Genomic DNA, 19,926 nt, shown 5'->3' with positions numbered 1-19,926 from the left:
CATTCTTTAGTCAATTGTTTTCCGGGTTTGTTGTCTTATATTCGTGGCGGACTATCGCGGTTTTTTGTGGCCAAAATGGCACATAACATGGATGTTATTTTTAGTGAAGTGCAAGGTGTGCGTGAGTGGACTTGCTGCCGTTTACCAACAACGTTTCGATCGCCGAGTTCTTCCTCACTTTGAACATTTCTGTAAGGTAAGCGTCAATGGGCTCTTAATCGCATGTTGCATGTTCTATAAACCACGCTATAAACATTAAACCCACTCGTTATTTACATTATTTGTTCAGGGTGTCAAAATAGGCAAATCGTCAAACACTCTGTATATGTGGCGTGATTACGTTTTTATTTTGTATCCATATATGGATGTATTGCAAAGAACTGAATTTTTTACTTCAAATTTAATTAATTTAAGACGGTTAATCTTGTATGCACATAATAAACTGTATTATTTATGGTTTATTAACTGAAAATTTACCAAAAGTAGTAATTTTCCAAAATTTGATTGCTGTAGCATTAAAATTTAAAAAACTACGGCCGTTAATGTAAAACATTCAAAAATTTAGGATTGTCCTAAAAATGAAAAATTTCAAAAATTGGCTCTTCTATTTTACAATTTTGTAATTTTGCACAGTTAATAAATGTAGTAAAAGTAGTAATTTCCCAAAATTTGATTGCTGTGGCATAAAAATTAAGAGAATTGCAGAATTACAGTTGTAAACGTAATACATTGAAAAAATTTTGGATCGTCCTAAAAATAAAAATTTCCAAAAATTGTCTTGTCTGGTCTACAACTTTGTAATTTTGTACAGTCAATAAAGCTTAGCATTAAATGGCACACAGCCCCACACGCTCCCAATTTGCATCCACAAGTCATTTTTACATTATACGTATTTACAAAACAAGTAACATCCGATTGAACAATAATCCAAGTTTTACGATATTGTTTAACCAGTTTATGGAGGGCGTCCGTAATGATAAAGTAAAACGTCCGCTTATCAGTGTCAAAAACAATTATTCAATGTCAACATACAATTTCGCCACCTGTTTTCGTTCTAAATTTCTTCATACGCACTTCAGAAGTTGGTAGGAAGAAGAAATTCCTTATATTTCGAGACTATTCCAGCGATTTCTTTCATTTTATGCACGACTTAATTCTTTTCACCCGAGTTTTGACGCCAAATCTCACGCTTTTCAAAGAAAATTGTCCTGGCTTTAATCGAATATAAAGCCTTGTATGTAATTCGTACATTATTTAGGTCTTTGTAGAAGAGCCCTGTAGTTTATGGCGCTAGCGAGCGATTGCATAAATAGCAATTACTGTGCAACAAAAGGGTAAAAAGTAGCTATGGTTAGGTCATTTTGACTGCAAAAAAAGTAGAAGTAAAAAGAAATTTATTAAAATGAAACGCTATTTCAAGATACAATTAACCTAAAATGACTATTGCTTACGTACGACGTACATGCTCGTTCCTTATAATTATATTTACAAAAAGTATAAACAGAACTTTGGTCTTCTCCAGCTATCACAAAACATCGAAAACAATGCAAACTAAAAATAATTTTGAATTTTACAACTTCCTGAGAAACCTAACTAGAAGTGAAATAATGAATATTTTCCTCAAAAAATATTCAATATTCTATGTACAGATTTCTAGAAGATACCAATTAAGTATAAATGAAGCAAACCAAAACAAAACTATTTTCCACAATGTACAGTCTTAAACGTCGATTTATACAGAACTTTACATTATTTACAAAATGAGATCAAAAGCCGAAGAAAATTCCCGTTTTTTCAAACAGCAACGATTTTACTAGGATCAACCTTAACCCTAATAAACATAGTGTCGTCTTTCATGAAGTGCCGTTTCTTCAACATTTCATGGGAGACGAATTTCGGAAAACCAAAACCTAGAGAATCCGGTTCTTTACTAGGCCTCTGGAAATTCTTCCAAGTGGGATCCGGAATAAAACTTTCTACAATATTGCACGCTTTTTCCGGACACGACGACTGGTCAAATAGTGTGAACGAGACGGAATGTGCGAAGGGCCAACGCAAAAGAGCGTCGTATTCCCCCGGGAGAATTTTTATGTACACTGAAATGTGGGAATCTTCTCCAGCGCCGTTTCCGTTCGGGAAAAGCGAAGCCTGTGGATATAAATAGAATAGAACTGTGGTAAATCAAATTAACGTTTTTATTACCTGAAGTTTGTAACCATACTGACTAGTGTAAAAAGGGGGCGAAACTAACTCCATCCCTTCTTTGTTCTTCGCCTCGGTCATCTTCTCGGAAAAGTCGCTGATTTTCCAGATCAGAGTCCCGGAATAGTTTAGAGACAGTCTCGAAAGCGCGCTCTTCAACGAGGTGATTTGGTGTTGCTGCTTCGTCACAACCGTACAAACCAGCGCAAGATGTTGCTGACTGCTCTCTTCTAAATGTTTCTCCAGTAAATGTCGAGGTCCCTGTAATAACCGCAATGAAATCTTTTCGCGAGAAATCCGTGGAATTCGTACCTTGAACCTGCAGCCAGCGTCCTTATACGTGCAATTGAGGACCGAAACTGTACACTCTTCCTTCAAATGTGTTTCTAGATCCTCCTTAGCAAGGACATTAACGTCGCATCTATTAGGACACGCCACCGGCACCCTCCCACATTTCAAATGATGAGCGGAAAGTGTGTCAGCAACAAACTCCTTCGTGCAGAATCTGCAAGGAAGGAGCCGCTTCGAGCACTCGCTCACTTTATGGTGACTTAAATGTCTTCGGGGGACTTTAACACCGCATTTGTTTTCGCAGTACAAGGGTTCGTAGCCACAGTTGCCCACATGGTTCTATAACAAAAGACGTGAAAATGGGTTCCGGGGAAAGGTGGTGGTTACTACCTCGAAAACGAGACCGCTGAATTCTTTGTTGCAAAACTGACATCTGGCTCGCCTTTGAGGACACGTGGTCTTCAGATGTTCTTCCATTATTACTCGGGGGATTTGGGCTCCGCACTTTCCAATGCAAGGGATCGCGTCGTGTTTGCAAGAGTTTAAGTGGGCCTGGAAGTAGATTTGTAATTAGTTTATTAATAGAAGGAGTGTGGAAGCGGAGGTGGTCAAGTTCGTTGACATTTTTATGTTGTTGATTGCCGAGAAGGTGGAAACTGGGCGGAATTTGATGACATAATTTGCAAGTCCAGGTGCTGAGGAGGTTTGATAGGCATTCTACTGAACTAGTTCGATAGAAATTCGTTTTTTTAAAACTTTTTAAATTGTCTTTGACCTTCGATTTGTTTTCAGGCACAATTGGAATGTAAAAAATCCCCAAACTTCACTGCATTACGATGAAAACTGACAAAATTACGAAATTTAATCGAAAAAAAATTAAAGTGGTTGAAATTTTTTGTTCTTCCTCTAAAATTTCTGTTTCTTGTTCTAAAATTGTGTAATCTTGAGGATAATAAAAACCCTAAACTTTCCTGCAAAACGATTAAAACCGCCCAATTTACGAAATTTAAAAAAGTCGTAGAAAAATTTGGTTTGTTCAAAATGAAAAATGTCTAAAAATTATGTTTCTTGTTCTAAAATTTTGCAATTTAGCACAGTTGATAATCAAATTAAAAGTAGTAAAACCTGCAAATTAACCAGTTTGGGATAAAATCTGTCAAAAAACAAAAATTTTTAGAAAAATTGTGGTAGGTTTTGGTACATTTCAACTTTTTCTTTTCAACAATTTCTAAAAATTCTGTTTTTTGTTTTAGAATTTTAGAATCTGGAAAAATTGATTAAGAAATTGAAGGTAATAAAATTCCCAAATTTGACTGCTTTACGAATGAAACTGCCATAGCTACGAAATTTAAAACAAAATTGAAACTTGTGCAAAAATGTCTAAAATTTTTGTTTCTTGCTTTAAAATTTTGTATTTTAGCAAAGTTGATATTAATCAAGTTGAAAATAGTAAGAATTGCAAATTTCACCGTTTTGGGATTAAAATTGTCAAAATTACGAAATTTAATGGAAAAAAAATTAAAATGTTAGACATTTTTGGTTTCTCTTCAAAAATTTTGTTTCTTGTTCTGAAATTTTGAAATTTAGCAGATTGATTATCAACAAGCCAAAAGTAGTCAGAACTGCAAATTTCACTCTTGTGAGATAAAAATTGTCAAAGTTACAAAATTTAAAAAAAATGGTGGATACTTTTATTTTGTTCCTAAACGAAAATTTCTAAAAATTTGGTTTTTAGTTCTAAATTTTTGGTACAATTGTTGATAAAGAAATTGAAGGTAATAAAATCCCTAAAATTAACTGCATTATAACTGTTACGAGTGTTAACAACATGGAAATTCATAACAATTGCGCTTAGTTGTGGTTCATTTAAAATTGAAATTTTCTAAAATTTGTGTTTAGCGCTCTAAAATTTTGAAATTTGGTACACTTTATGAATAAGTCAAAAGTAGTAAAACCTCCGAAATTCACTGTTTTAGCATTAAAACTGCCCAAGTTACGGAATTTATATGAAAGTGACATTTTTGGTTTGTTCAAAATAGAAAATGTCTAAAAATTCTGTTGCTTGTTCTAAAATTTTGGAATTTAGCGCAGTTGAGTATTAACTCGTACGCAATAAAACTTAGGTATGCATTTTGGGATTAAAACAGTAAAAGTAACGAAATTTAATAGGAAGTGGTGGTCATTTTTAGTTGGTTTCAAAAGAAAATTTCTAAAAAATCTTCAGAATTTTAGAATTTATTTCTGTTTTTTACCTATAAAATTTTTGAACTAAATCCAATACAATTTCTCTGATTTCTCGTTTATTCTAAATTGTAGTTGCGATTTACAATTTCAGTTATAAAGCGTTAAACAAATGAGTTCTTTTCTTTATTTCTGACAACAAATTGTCCAGAGAAAGCGACTTTTTCCACTTTTCAAAATATTTATTATTGAATCGCCATCATAAAAACAGAACTTTCCTTTTAATTGTTTAACAACTTAGAACACTCACCTTCAATTTCCTGAGCTCATCTGACCATTTACATCCTTCTTTATGATGAATACAGTAGACCACAGAGCTCATAATAGCCTTCTCCGACTCCGGATCAGGATATATCTGTAACAATACGAAAAAAAGAATGTAGAAACGCGGTACAATTAAATTAAGTTCAGTGTTTTCCCAAGTCTCCAAATATTTATTTTATACTTCTATTATAACATTCAAAGTAAAATATTGACACGATGATTACAAGAGTGACCTCATCTCATGATAACCGTTATTTCGGCAGTGTCATCTCTTTCATTCATCCATCAAAAGTGACATCATCAGTGCATAAATGCATGTCCCAACCTACATAAGATTCTAGGTACTTTGATCTGAAGAAGTCTGACTCATGCACTGTCTGCACCTTGTTGGGAGTCAAACCCATAAATTACACAATACACGGTTGCTGAAACCAAAGGAACCGATTTTCATGGTCTATATACCACCCAAGAGTAGCACCCCCGCCAGGTAACTCTTGTTGACATTAATAGTACAATCTACCAGCTAATTACGAACCATGAAGAGCAATTTAACCAGAGAGAAAAAATCGAAAAGAATCCAGACTGGAGGCGGCAGACTTGGATTTATGGCAGTCGTAAAATTGGGGTTAATGTTAATTCGCACAAATAAAGGAAAAAAATTCTGAATATGCCCGCTTTTTGATCTCATTTTTAACGACGCCTACAAGTCTCCAGCGGAAGAAATATTTGAGTGGGTGAAGTTGCAAGTCCTTGTTTTGATCGACACACCTGTTAGTGTAAAGTAGAGCGGTTTTAGTTACTTCTTTGGGGTGTCCGGAGATTGTAAACACGATTTCATTGTTTGAAATGAGAGGTACCTTTCAGGCCCAAATGATGGTACCGAGATTAGGGCAATAAATTTCTGCTTTGTCTACAAGAAAAATGGGTAGATTACAATAGGCTACAAAACTGAATGTGTGAAAAGTTGAAGACCACGAAATTTCGGTGTTGACAGAAATCGGAACTTTCTCGATAAGTAATCATTTAATTGCAACTAAAGTGGACTAATTTCTAATTCTAATTTGAATATCTGTGGGATTAGAAGGGCGAATCTCGTTCTGTCCAATTTCATCCTGCTTTTCCCCCGTTCTGTTGGAAATAGCTCAAAGTCATTGACGAGGAACTTCACCGACATTTATTATTGTTTTCGAGACAATCTAAATCGCCCATTATCTCCAAAACGCGCAAAAACGAAATCGGAGACATCAACTCCAAGTAAAAGTAGTGCAAAATATCTCGTTCTTTTGACATAATTGCCGCTCGTTCTCACTTAACGGATCTAAGAATAAGAGGTCGTGCTACCAGCAGGTTGATTTGTAACCTTCATAAACAACAATCGCCGTGTAAATTTATGTATCTGCTGCAAGCGCTGACATCTCTGCAAGTCCGGACAAGAGGCGCCTTACTGCAATTATCTCTAACTTGCAGTAATTAGGTATTGACCCCAATGGAGAGAAATCGAAGAAAATACAATCAAAAGATGTTACATGCTCTCTTAATTCGATAATGATATAATATCCGCTTATGAAATTGAACGAGAACGCACCCATGTTCATAATTGCGGAAGTTCCGTCTTCGATGAATGAAGAACGTTTAGATAGATCACGTACTGGAGGTGCATCAACGGAACGTTTCCCAAACAAATAGACGTGTTTTAATACTAGACGTGCTATGGAGGAAACTAGCGAAAACTCGCGAATTGAAGGACAATAAACCGGGCAGCTGCAGGTCGAAACCTGCTCGTTCTTGCAGAGATCCTGTGGAAGCTGGAAGGCCGCGGCTTCGAAGTGTGTAATTGGGTCAATTATTCAAATAAACAAAATTCGTTCCGACTTACTTGGTTGACTTCATTCAAAGAGTTGTTCTTCATGTTATTGATTTCGATTTTATTGCACGTTGGTGATAACGAAGTGTTACTAGGAGTGGGCGTGATGGTGGGACTTCCAGGACTACAAAGTACACTTTCTTTGGAAGTTTTATTTGGAGAAATCCTCGCAGGAAAGCTCAAAGTTTTTGTCCACTGGACTAAACTACGAACCATTTTCGAAACACGTCTATCACGAACTAACGCAACTTCTCCGTGCGCATCAACGAAACGAACTGTTTTCAGTGTTTCTTCTTGTACTCAATCGGCCTTTCGATGGCCTTTCTCCCACTCTTTATGTTTGAAAAACAGCTGTTGCTGGTAATTGTGCATGGAAGTGGGAGTTCCTAACGTATTTTTCGAGATTTTCAGGGGAGAGATGCTGATAAACGAGCGAGATTGATTTTTATTTGACCGTTGCTGACCGTTACAATATCGATCGAGCTTTTTTCGTTGTTACTTGCAATATTTAGCCGACAGTCACACTTTTACATGGGAAAGTAGAGCGATTTACGGCAGGTGGACATAAATTCTTCGACTTTATGCAATGTTAATAATGTTTATGACGGTTAAATGCGCAGACATAGTTATTATGAGAGCAGGCAGTAATACGCGCTCTAGTTATGTAAAAAACATATTTTTTGGTACCGGTTTTGTGTTTTACTGTTCCATGAAGTCTATCTTTACTTATAATTAACCCAAAAGATAATGAAGCTTTCAAATATAAAACCAATAATGGAACACGTGCCAGAGGTGAGTGGTTCCAGTTGAACGTTCCAGGAATCGTTCTAAAAAAGAACCGACAAATGTTGGTGGTTCCAAAAATTAGGCACAAAAAGAAATGACCGGTGTAAACAATTTTCAGCTTACTTACTGTTCATGAAATAGAATGACATCATCTCGAAAATAAAGAGGTGAAAATAACTGCTAGACAAAGTGATTTTGTGATGTGTGAATTCATTTGCTTTGTCGGAGAATACGGTATTTATTACGACCATTAGATGGTATAAAAACTTACAAGTAGAACACAATAAAAAGAAGTGATAAACACAGTGTAAAGGTGGAGTAGAATTAAAGAAGATCCATTCACTTTGACGCGATGTGAAAAAAAAGTATTGATAATGGAATCGCAATTTTCCGTTTCAGGCAAAAATTTTTTAGAAATGAAGTTTAGTTCTAAATAAGATTGAATCAAATTTAAAGCAGTAAGACTGTTTTGAAATTAAAACTGTCAAACTTACGAAATTTAAAACAAAAACATAAAAATTGGTGGACATTCTATTTCAAAATAAAAATGTTTAAAATTTCTGTTTCTTGTTCCAAAATTTTGTAATTTAGCTTAATTGATGATTAAGACGAAAGTATTGAGAACCGCTAATTTTACTGTTTTGGGATTAAAATTATCGAAATTACGAAATTTAATGGAAAAAAATCGAAAATGATCGACATTTTTGAACCTTCCTCAAAATCAAAATGTCTAAAAATTTTGTTTCCTGTTCAAAAATTTTGAAATCTAGCAGAGTTGATAATCAGGCCAAAAGTAGTCAGAAAATTTCAGAAAATTTCACTTTTGTGATAAAAATTGTCAGTTACAAAATTAAAAAAAAATGGTGGATAGGTACTTTTATTTTTTTCCTAAATGAAAATCTCTAAAAATTTGGTTTTTAGCTATAAATTTTTGCTACAATTATCGATAAAAAAATTGAAGGTAAGAAAATCTATAAACTTAACTGCATTATAACTGAAATTGCCAAAGAATAAAAAAAAATAAAATAGTACACATTTTGGTTCTTCCTCAAAATAAAAAGGTCTAAAAATTCAGTTTCTTGTTCTAAAATTTTCAAATTTAGCACATTTAATAAACAAGTCTATTTAAAAGTACCAAAGTTACGAAGTGGTGAAAATTTGTAGTTCGTCCTCAAAATAAAACTTTCTATTTTTTGTTCTAAAATTTTAGAATTTACGAAGTTAATAAAGAAGTCAAAATATTACTTTTGTCTATATGAAAACATAAACTTGAATTTTGAACTGTAAAAATGCACAAATATCGAATTTTCGAACCAAATCCAAGACAATTTTTCGCATTTCCAAACGAAATTCAGTTTTAAATAAATTGCTTTGATTTTAGTTTACAAAAATAAAGTGGAATTTCTCCCTTAGAAGTAACAAAATGATTCAAATTTACATCAACCAAAATGATATCAATTTAATACTCCTATAGAAGATATCAAAAAATATTTTTGTTGACATCTCCAGTTCAAGCTATCAATATAGGACACAAGCCCAGAATGAAATTTATTTGACTACGTATAATAAAGTTATCACAAATTTGTAAACACTGATAGCGTAATCGATTACAATGTCTACATTGATTGAAGCATTTTTCAGAAAAACCTCAATTACTATATTTCAACGAAATATTTATTTATTTAACTTGAACGTTTGATGAAATAGTATAATTTAGAATTAGAATGACAGTTGATTGCAGGTTAAATTCCTTTGACTACACGTGTTGGACAAAGACAAATTACAATTATTACATCAATAGTTTACAAAAACTAATGAAAAACTTCTGCAGCAAATTTAGAGTTATAATAGCCGACAAATTTATCCAAGAAAAAAGTTGCATATCTAGCCAATTTTTGTTATAAAAACTATTTCTATAAAGATAAGGCGAGCCAATAAATGAATTATTTTTTGGATTTTGATCCGATTTAATTCACATTCTCTACTTTCCATGAAGAACGGGTGGATCTTGAAATTCAATTGTCCAAAATTTGTCTTTTTTTGCCCTAGAAGTTTGTAATTGAGCACGATTAATAAGAATGCCTTACCTAATTTCGTCACTGTGGCACTAAAACTACCAGAATTATATATTTTTTTTATCTTCGAAATATTTGTTCAGTTTCTAAAATTTTAGGAAATTTTCAACAATCAATATAGTTTTGTATGTTCAGATTTTAGAGGCGACAATCATTTTGTAATTTGTTGTTAGTTGAAAACGACGCAGTGCTACCAACATAATTCGCAATTTCAATGTCCTTTTATACATATATTTAACATTCTAAATTTAATTGCCACAATGTGACTCATATTCTCATATTTTAATAGACAGATGATTAAATAACAATATTTAAAAACTGTTGACCACCGGAAGTACGAGTTTCCGCGAGCTTCGAAGTATACAATCTGTAATTAGGTCCGTACCTATATCCTTTCCCAAAGCGTAAATAATTATAACTTATTTGTTGTGTCTTTAGACATGACTGTTCATTGTCTGTTCCCCCTTTCATTCTAATGTCATTTGGTTGTACTGAAGGGTACTTTCCCCAATGATAACATCATTTTCCCTCCCGCACTCGTCATTACAACTAAACTTGTCATGGAATATTAATAAAGCAAGAATTTTTTGGGGGCCTCTAAGCAATGACTCATTCTCGTCTTGAAATCAATAACATGATAGTTTTTCGTCCCTCAGACAAGTAAATTCAAGTTTGAACACAACGCGCGTTACTTGAATTTCGAATGAATCGTTACCTGTCAACTACCTTCTGGTTCCTGTTAAAACCTGCCAATACCCAAGAAAGTGACCTTGCCTTGGGCTTTTCTTTGCTTTGAACGGTTGATTAACCCACAGACCTAAAAGCATTGAGGTATAATTATTGCGATCAGCAACAAAATCCTCTTTGTTTGGAAAATAAACAAGTGAAGACACGTTCCATAAATTACGATTTATTGCTCTTTGTTAACAAAAAGACTTTTATGGGCTACGACGCCCGGAACAGTGGTTAGACAATATTTTTGTTTATAACGGCGTTGGTACTTTGTGTGTGAACTCGTACTAACAGTACAACAATAATCGGAAGATGACGATTATCAAGACAAAGAGACAAAGTGACGTTTCTTGTAAAGAATTCGTATTCTACATTCTTGCAGGTTTAGATCGCGATCAGGTCGATACCTGCTTGAATCTCGATGCAACCTGTATGAAGATCGCCCACGTCAACTGGCGGTGTCTTTCTTCTCATCAACTTCTTTGACCGCGCGAAATGCCGACTTTCTTTATTTACAAACAAGGAACTTAACTTGCATTTTGGCCTGTCACCCGAAAATCATTTCAGGACGTCCTGTGACCGATTGGGTTGTTATTTACACTGCAATAAAACGAGGGTGGTAGTCCGAGCACCCTGTCGAGATTGAAAGGAAAGCTGACTCACCAGATGGGTGCAATTTTCATGGTTGTAAAGAAATATAACCCAATCATGGGTGGTTTTTGATTATGTAAGTAGGAATGTTTGAAGGCTAATCGGAAGATTTAGTATGCGGATGAGATACAGAAACACGCGCCAAGACAAACGATTTTCTAACAATGGTTAGTTTAACCGAAAACACATGAAAAGGTTATTGTAGGAGTTTTCAATTACGTATTGTTACTTGCCGTTGGGTATTTGAATATTAATAAGCGGCGGTGGTTATCACTGGTTGGATTATTACATGCAAAATTGCGCCATGTGGTGGAAATGGAAAAGTCCCACTATATTTTGATTAAATCCGACGAATAATAACACGTGACAACAAATTTTATAAAAAAAAACGTACTGGAGGAGTGGAATGGCCGAATTTCAAGTCGGTTTTGGTCGCATCAGGTTCGGATTCAGAGATAATCTTGAAAAATGTTTTCTTTTTTAGTTTTTGCTGCACTATAATAAACAGTTATCAGCAAAATAAAAATGTTAGCGCAGACCGTTTCTTTCTATCTATCGTAGTTTTAAAGATAATGGGGATAAAATATTTGGGGCTGGAAATTCACTATTCAAAACTTTAATCAGCCGCAACTCTGTTAGTTCTTGTCGAACGTGGTTTTTGGGCCCTGATTTGGAATCTGCGTAAAATGATGTATAATAAATAACTCAAGTTTACTCCAAAAAATAAGCGAGAAATCGATATCAGAAATTTGGCATAGTTTTAGTTATGATTTTTTGGGAAAATTTGTAAATTTCGACTGTAGAAAAATCAAAGAACTATTTCTTATGTAAAAAATCGCCAGAAAAACGATGGCGCAAACCGCATCTCAATATCTGAAATAGTTTCCAAAATATCAAGCACGAATTGTTTTGAACCTTCAAAAATTTGGCTCTCTGGCGACAACCCGAAAATTCAAACGACCATAACTCAGTTATTTGTTGATAAAAATTCTAAAATTCTCATGTTTTTGGATTCAGCGTGACATTCTGCGTAAAATGAGACCAAAATTTGTTGAGTTTGCTTAATAAATAAACGAGGCATTGGCTAAAAACTGTTTTGAAAACGTCATTTTAGGGTGATTTTCAATCAATGTTTCCAAAATGAAAACGACGTTTAATAGTTTTGAATTATACATCAGTCGAAAGAGGAGCTCGTAATCTATCTACTGGCCAAATTTGAGATCGATCGGACAAATACTTTACAAGTAATGGCCAAAAATAAAAAAAATGAAAAATTTTCATCGTTGAGTCGGGATTTTTTTTCGCGACAAATCGACTATCGAATTTTAAGCTTTTGATATCTATTTATAACGTAAAATGAGCCGAGAAAAAGAATCGCGCAAACCGCATCTAAATATCTCTAATAATTTCTGAGATATGTAACTTTAAAAATTAGGAAAAATGAGGAAAAAGGAAAATCAACTATTCGAAACTTTGATCGGCCATAACTCAGTTATTTGTCGTCGCATCTGAATTTAAATCCCAGATTTGGAATCTGCGGAAAATTCTGCGAACACTGATGTATAATAACTCAAGTTTACTCCAAAAAATTAGCGAAATATCGACCTCAGTAGATTAACAGTTTTAGTCGTGCATTTTTTCCATTAAAAAAAATTAATTTAAACATATCTTAAAGTCCGGACCTGATAGAGCAAAACGGGCTTCGGATTCAGAATCGGGAGAAAATTCTTCTTCAGAAATTTTGTTAAAATAGCAAACATCAAAGGAACCAAAAAGCACAGCCCGCACAATAATGGGAAAGTACTTTTGAGTCCATTTCTTTAAAAGTGGTAAAATTTGCACATCTTTTACGATGTGTGTAGAGCAATAAACTCTGTAATTTTCAACATTACCTAATTTTTCTCTTACGTCTTATCTTGACAACGTCAACTGATCGACCCATTAATCCCGATTCTTCAGGACGCGATAATAGTGAAACTACTTTATTTCCCATTGTTCTGAATATCTCATCCTAGCAGCAATTTTTCTAATTCATTGACTTCCTGATGCAGTGTCACTATAAACGAGTGACTATTTTATGATTTCCGTATTATTTTTAGAAAGAATGTACGATTAAAATGTTAGATTCTCACTATTATAACATTCCACAGGAAAAAATCCCACAATACTTTACCTTGTTACTGATAAATGTTCACCTTGTATAATACCATCAAGTCGGTAACTGTAACATTATCATATAATGCATTCTTTTAAGGCCCGAGCGAATTAATGATACAATAAAAAAATGCTCAGCGAACAAGAATTCCCGCTCTTTGTTAAAATCGTACAGATAATGTCAAATATTTTGCGAACGTTAAATAGGAGTGGTGTTTGTTTATTTTTGATCCACCGGTAAAGAATTTGCTTGAGGCGGTCGCAAACAAACCGATACCCTCATTCGCTAAAATTGAAACGTTACGTGAATTAAAAACGAAAAATCTTTAATTACCATAAAGTATGACCGTTATAAAATAATAGCAGAGTTCTCCAAGGTTAAAGAAATTCGTTAGAATGTCAGGTTCAGGATATCAAACCGCGTGGAAATAAACGCAGGAATTTGTCCGTTAAAGTTTCACTTTAGATGACGAAAAAGGTGCAAAGTCATTGGACAATTCGTGTTAAGGTTAGTACGAATTTAAGGCTTATAAGGGTTGGTAATTTATGTTCGACCGTGACATAGTGTAACCAATTATTGTTTTACGGAAATATTTGCCTTCGGATTTCAATTCAAGAAAGCTTCAAGGTTTCACAATAGTTGCGTTTTATGCGTGGCGAATGGGCACAATGAGAGTGACAACCATAAACGAGCTTTTTCAGGTTTCGCTTCAATTTCAAAAGAATCTTTCTTCGGTTACTGAAAATGAGTTTATTACCATACAAAAATGCCAGCTTCTGGGATTAGAAGTGCATAATTAGTACAGATAAGAGTTACTTAAACTACCCCTCTGGAGATAATCTCCACTAATTCCTTGACTTCCAAGAATACTTCAAACAGACCGATCCCTATCGGATTTAATTCTTCTCCTCAACAAAACGTAATATAAATTTACTTTTCGCAAAGAACAATCGCAGGACTACACCACAAGTTTCCGCTTGTTAAAACGGGCAGTTTTTTGGCCTGCATGTCTGTAGGTAACCATCAAAGACCTCATTAGACAAACAATATGCAAATCCTACAATTAACTTTGTCGGTATTAACCGTAAACAAGTGGAAGATAAAATTCCACATGGCTAAATTTCCACAAAATTCTATATGCGGATGTGGGCTGCAACTTCTTTGATGTTGTAAATCAAAGTATTGTAATTAGTGATGTAGACTCAATAAATATTAGTGGTATTAACACACTAAGAGAATACCGTATTTACATAAATGTGTCGCCCAGACATCGTGAGAAGGCTTATAAGAGGAAGGAGAAAATTAAAAGTAAGGTTAGTGACATCGGTGTGCCAAGGCATTTCCGTGAAAGGTGAGTGCGAATCGACTTGTTGTGATAACAGTGGATGGATTTTTTCAAGATTATGTAATTATGATTTTTTACGTGTTGCTTTAAAACAAATCTTCTTAAAGGAAGAACACGAACGCGCAGATTAACTAATCAGTTCTGTAAATTGTTGGCGTAGCAGTGTTTGTTGATTTCAGATAAATAAATAAAGTCTGGAGCTGTGGGTTTATTTGAGTTCAGTGAAGGAGAAATTGACTTTGTTAAAGAAAAGTGGAGTCACAAGGTTCATAAAAAATTATTTGGGTGTGAGGGAAAATGTGGGATTTTTTTTTGGAATTACAAATTTGTTCATTTAATTTTATACAGCTGTTTCAAAAACTCGTACTTATTTACTTATTTACAGAATTTTTCGGTGGATATTTGGAAAGTTGGATGAAATTGAAGAAAAATTAGAATTATTTTTAGTTCATTGATAGACTTGTATTATTCAAAAATTTTAATATTCGTAATTTAAACGGTTATGAAATTTATAAAAAAGTTGTGTTTCATATAATCGAAGCTACAGAGATTCTGCAGATTGGCGCCCGAAATACAGAAATTAAAATTGAAAAATTTTGAAATAGGGTGCTCTAAATTAAAGAAAAGTTTATTTTAGAGGCTCGCGATAATCTTGTAAAACCCCAGGGCCATGGCGTAATTTCTTACGCTACAGATTGAAGCAATGAAAAATTGTTTTGGGAGTATCAAATTTAGCGCATCCACCAATTTTGAAAAATTTATTTCTTTATTTGATTGTTATTAATTTTGACTTTACCACAATTTTCTATTATCCAAAATTTTGCAGAATTCCTTATAAAGCTACAGGTTTAACAAAAATGTTTTAGATTGTATTTCGAATTTTTGTAATTTTCTAAGGGTCCCTAGAATTTTCCAAAATTTGCGATTATTCTAAATTTTGAACAGTTGTTGGAATTTAAATAACTATTAAAGAACCAAAATTTGCTTTGATAAACGAGCTATTTCGCAGCCGATTTGAGTCGATTACGGCTCGATCAAAAACAAAAATTTCGGTTTCTTGATACAAAATTTCCAACTCTGATTTTTACAAGAAAATTGGAAGTAGTAAGGCCACCATTATTTTATTGTTTTAACATTAAAATTACCAGAATTACGAGACTCAATGGAAAATTTAGCTAAATTTTGAAACATCCAACAAACAATTGAATTTTTAAAAGGTTTTTTCTTCTAAAATTTTCTAATTTGACACAGTTAGTTAGCTTGTCGAATGCAAGTTACGTTACCAAGTTTTATAGTTTTAACACTAAAATTGCCAGAATTACGAGAGTTATAGGAAAATTTTGAGTAAGTTAACAGACTATTTCGGCATTCTAATAAATCTTTCTTAAGTTTAGAAAACCCACTTTTCTAAATAACTAAATATGATGGAAATTTAGATAAATTATGGTTTTTGTAAAGTCTGAAATATGAAATTTCGCTCCTCCACCATTTTTAAAGCATTTTTTGTTTTCTTGGTATATTTGAAATTCTTTTCTTGTGCCTATGCTTATGAAAACAATAAGGAAAAAGCGGTGATACTCTAAATTTGATTAGAAATTTTACAAATTATGTTCATCCAAACATTTTAACTTTGTTGATTAAGTCTAAAAAGCCCACTTTTTTAAATAACCAAAAAAAATTTACATAATTTTTCGTTTTTGTAAAGTCTGCAATAAACAATTTCGCTCTTCCACCATTTTTAAAGCAATTTCTAATTTTTTGGTACATTTGAAATTATTTTCCTGTAGCCATGCTAATGAAAGTAATAAGAAAAACGGCGATGAAACTCAAAATGTGATTAGAAATTTTACAGATTCTGTGCATCCAAAAATTTTAACGCTTCGCAGTGAAAATGAATTGACAAAGGAACAAAAAGAGACAAATAGCCTACTATACTTTGTTTTGTTGAATGTTATTAAAAAAAAAACGAGAAACTAAATTTTGAAATAAACAATTAAAAAAGTTAAAATTTTTGTTATTTAACGCTGCTCTACTTGCACGTTGATCATTTTTAATTATTTTTTATTGCTAACTGACACTTTACAATCGCGCGTTTATAATTTTTCAGTTGAAACTATCATAGATTTTGGGATATTTCTAAGGACTTTTAAATCTATTTCTTTATTCACTTTACCATAAAGTTTGTGGCTCATATTTGGATTTGATCGACTTTTTTTTTCTCAATTAATTTATTATTTTTCTTCTTATTATTACTTTTTGAACATAAATACCTCACAAATTGTCCTTGTCGCGCCATCATAAAGGAAATTCTTCGTTTCATAGTCTGAACAGATTAATCACCAAAAAAAATAGTCGCGCTTCAAGAAACTTTTATTTGATGATCCACCAATTTTGTGGCACATTTCGTTCTCGAAATTCCAAACCTAATCGTGTGTCCATTCAAAAATATCGTCGTGTCTGCGTTTACACAGCGCCATGAAATTCCATCATTCGCGTGAGCTCACCTTCCATGCCCATGGCTTGGCTAACCCAGAAACAAACAGAAACAGCAAACGCGAAGGATGGCCTCCAGCTATGCATGGCTGTTTTATACATTATCAAGAATGCATCCATTCCAGAATTGCTAGATTGCTAGACCAACGTCCTTGCGCCTTGCACGGAACGGGTTCTCGACGTCTCTGAACGACCTCTCTCTGCCTATTTACAGATACATGATAATTGCGTTAACACCACTGCAAGTTTGTATGCTTTGCCATCACTAATTCGCTAGAGTGGTAACCATCATCTAGTTTAATACCTTCCAATTATCACTCTTGTGCATACGAGACGAGATAAATACACGCACGGATGTATCAATCAAGGTGCGGCTTGCACTTTTTTCGAGATTTTTTTCCTGTGTTTAGAGAAAGGGCTTAAATCTGATATGGATCATCGTAACCTAAGCTCTTAAACAAACATTTCAACAGGCGACGCTATTGAAAAAATCCCGAAGAATTCTTTTCAAATTGTACGTTTGAATTGATAAAATCCCTTTCATATTTTGAAAGCTACATTTGAATATGAAAGCCGCTTAAAGCTCAATAATTGGTCGGAATTTGTGCTCAAAATCAAAGAAAAAACAACGTGACTTACAGGTCAAATATGTTGCTGCATGAATCATACACAAAGGCACTAAGATTGACCATAAAAAAGATATTTGTGCGTGGATAATGGAGCACTGCTCAAACTCCCGGTCGCGTTCTGATATTTTATACGTGGAAATATGCAAGGGAAACAAAGGGGAGATACGTTAGATAAACACCCACCGATAGAGAATTTTTTTCAGCGCGGTATCGATGGTGAAATGTAACACCACTTAAAATAACACCTAATTTCAGTAGTAGAGCGAAGGGTTTCAAATTATTTGTAAAGAGGGTAAAAACAGCTGTTCAAAATAAACTGAGCAAACATGTTAGGTGATGGATGACGGCTGGGTAAACGAAGACTTCATTCACATCGAGTTTTTCACTGGAAGTAACATTTTGGTTTGTTTTTTACCCTGAATCCGTAATTAAATACAGATTTAAGACGATTGTGGGTTTTATAGTGGATGAGCAATTTCCCATCAGCTTCTCAAATCCCGTCTTTCTTTATTTGGTAATTTGATCGAGCGCTCAGACAACAAAATTGCCTTGTAAATTGATGTCTTCTTTGAATTATTCAGTGCAAGTCGCGTGTTTGTTTGAATTACATTTTAATTGTATTAGAAATTTTCATGCAAGATATGCCCTAATAAACTAAAGGTAACTTGGCTGAGTTAGGAAATGCTCTCATTATAGCATTTCCTTGCAAGGTTATTTATTAATTGACGCTCGTCTGGACGGTTTTTAACAGTATCAACGCTTTTAACGGAATTCTCCGTTTTTCACAGAAAAGGGATGTGGGAAATTATGGGGGGCAGTCAAGTGAAGACTGGCTAACTGAATCGCGAGCATGTGGCAAGTGAATCGAACGGGTTTTAAATTTTCCAGATAGCAATATGATAAGTCGTTTCCTTGAAGATTTCTTTTCAGATTCCTTTTTTTTTATATTCCTTCTTATTATTGAATTATTTTTTGCATTCTTTTTTGATCATTCCTAGGTTCCACCTAATGCATTTATCGATTCTTTTTTGGGTTCCTTTACACATTTCATTTACACTGCCTCGCAAAATTGATTTACTCAGTTTAAAAGTGGCTTTAAAAAATTATTGACGATCTACACGAATTTGGTAGGGTTTTAATTTGCTAGAATATTTATTGTACAATAGAATTGAGTCTGTCTTAGTTTCGAAGATATCGAGCTTTAAACATTTCGGAACTAAAAATTCACCATCTGCAAATTTAAACGCTTTTAATTCATTGACGTACGTGAATATATCGACCAGTTTTGGATTCTGCGTAAAATGAGCACCGATAGTTTAAGATTGCTCCATTATAAACGAGATATCGACGAAATTAGATCTAGAAAACTATTCCTTTTGGATTCTTTGCAGATTCTCTGTAGATTTCTTTTTAGATCCTTGAAATTTCTCCTCTAAGTTACATACTTATATTTGTTGGGTTTTTCTTTTTTAAATTCCATTTTTGGACCTCTCTTGAAAGTATTTTTTAATTCTTCTGTAATTTTCTTTAGATTCCTTTTTACATTCCTCTTTCGACCGTTTCGATACCCACCTATTGTAGGATTGATTGATTTTTTATGATCATTAATTTCCTCTTTTTTAAGGATATCCTTGTTTTGTCTACGTTTACGATCTTTCTTTTAATTTCTTAGATTCCTCTTCTTTTAAATTATTTTTTTGATCTCTTTAGAATTTCTTTTAGATCCCGTCGTGTCCTCATCAATTTTTTCTTTGGATTCCTCCTTTAAATGCGTTTTTTTTTTCAATTTGGCGACAACACCCGGAAATCTAAAGATCCGGATTTTCAATTCTGGTAGCTCAATTATCTACGGTAGCATTTCGAATACGAACTTCTTGCAAATACACAGAAATTAAGTGTTTAAGTATAATTTATAAACAATAAAAATCTGATGCAAGACAAATAATAAATCGTCAAAATTTATAGACACCAACTAATTAATTTAGAGCTTCTGAAAGAGAGGATATTTAAATATCTAATTAAATTCATTGTGAAACACAAAACTGAGGTTTCTAAATTACAGCAACGAGCTGAGATCATTGTAAATCTCTCTTGAATCACGTTTGGAGCTGCCAGAATTAGATTCTCGCAACTGAATCTTTATTTTACACAACCGTAAGTCTCAAAAAAACACTTAAAGTTTGCATAAATGATATTAC

The 19,926-nt window shown here is 33.6% G+C and overlaps 1 protein-coding gene across 3 annotated transcripts in view; it reads right to left on the bottom strand.

Moving 5' to 3' along the window:
* Nucleotides 1-1,377: 1,377 nt before the first annotated feature.
* Nucleotides 1,378-19,926, bottom strand: part of Traf4 (TNF receptor associated factor 4) — a 32,323-nt gene continuing 13,774 nt past the window's right edge. For 2 of the 3 annotated variants that reach the window (XM_088045738.1, XM_088045737.1), the window contains exons 3-7: nt 4,985-5,089; nt 2,884-3,045; nt 2,515-2,832; nt 2,203-2,463; nt 1,378-2,148 (exon numbers count right to left, since the gene is read on the bottom strand). In XM_088045738.1, the coding sequence (XP_087901864.1) occupies nt 1,795-2,148; nt 2,203-2,463; nt 2,515-2,832; nt 2,884-3,045; nt 4,985-5,089 (1,200 nt within the window). In that variant the 3' untranslated portion in view covers nt 1,378-1,794. Of the gene's footprint in view, nt 2,149-2,202; nt 2,464-2,514; nt 2,833-2,883; nt 3,046-4,984; nt 5,090-6,874; nt 7,186-19,926 lie in introns of those variants that run through there. The other variant, XM_088045736.1, reaches the window with a different exon arrangement.

This window comes from Gnatocerus cornutus, chromosome 9 (genome assembly GCF_029298725.1).
Source record: "Gnatocerus cornutus isolate USDA-ARS CGAHR chromosome 9, icGnaCorn1.1, whole genome shotgun sequence".
Taxonomy (NCBI): domain Eukaryota; kingdom Metazoa; phylum Arthropoda; class Insecta; order Coleoptera; family Tenebrionidae; genus Gnatocerus; species Gnatocerus cornutus.
This window is presented reverse-complemented; position numbering and strand designations above follow the sequence as displayed.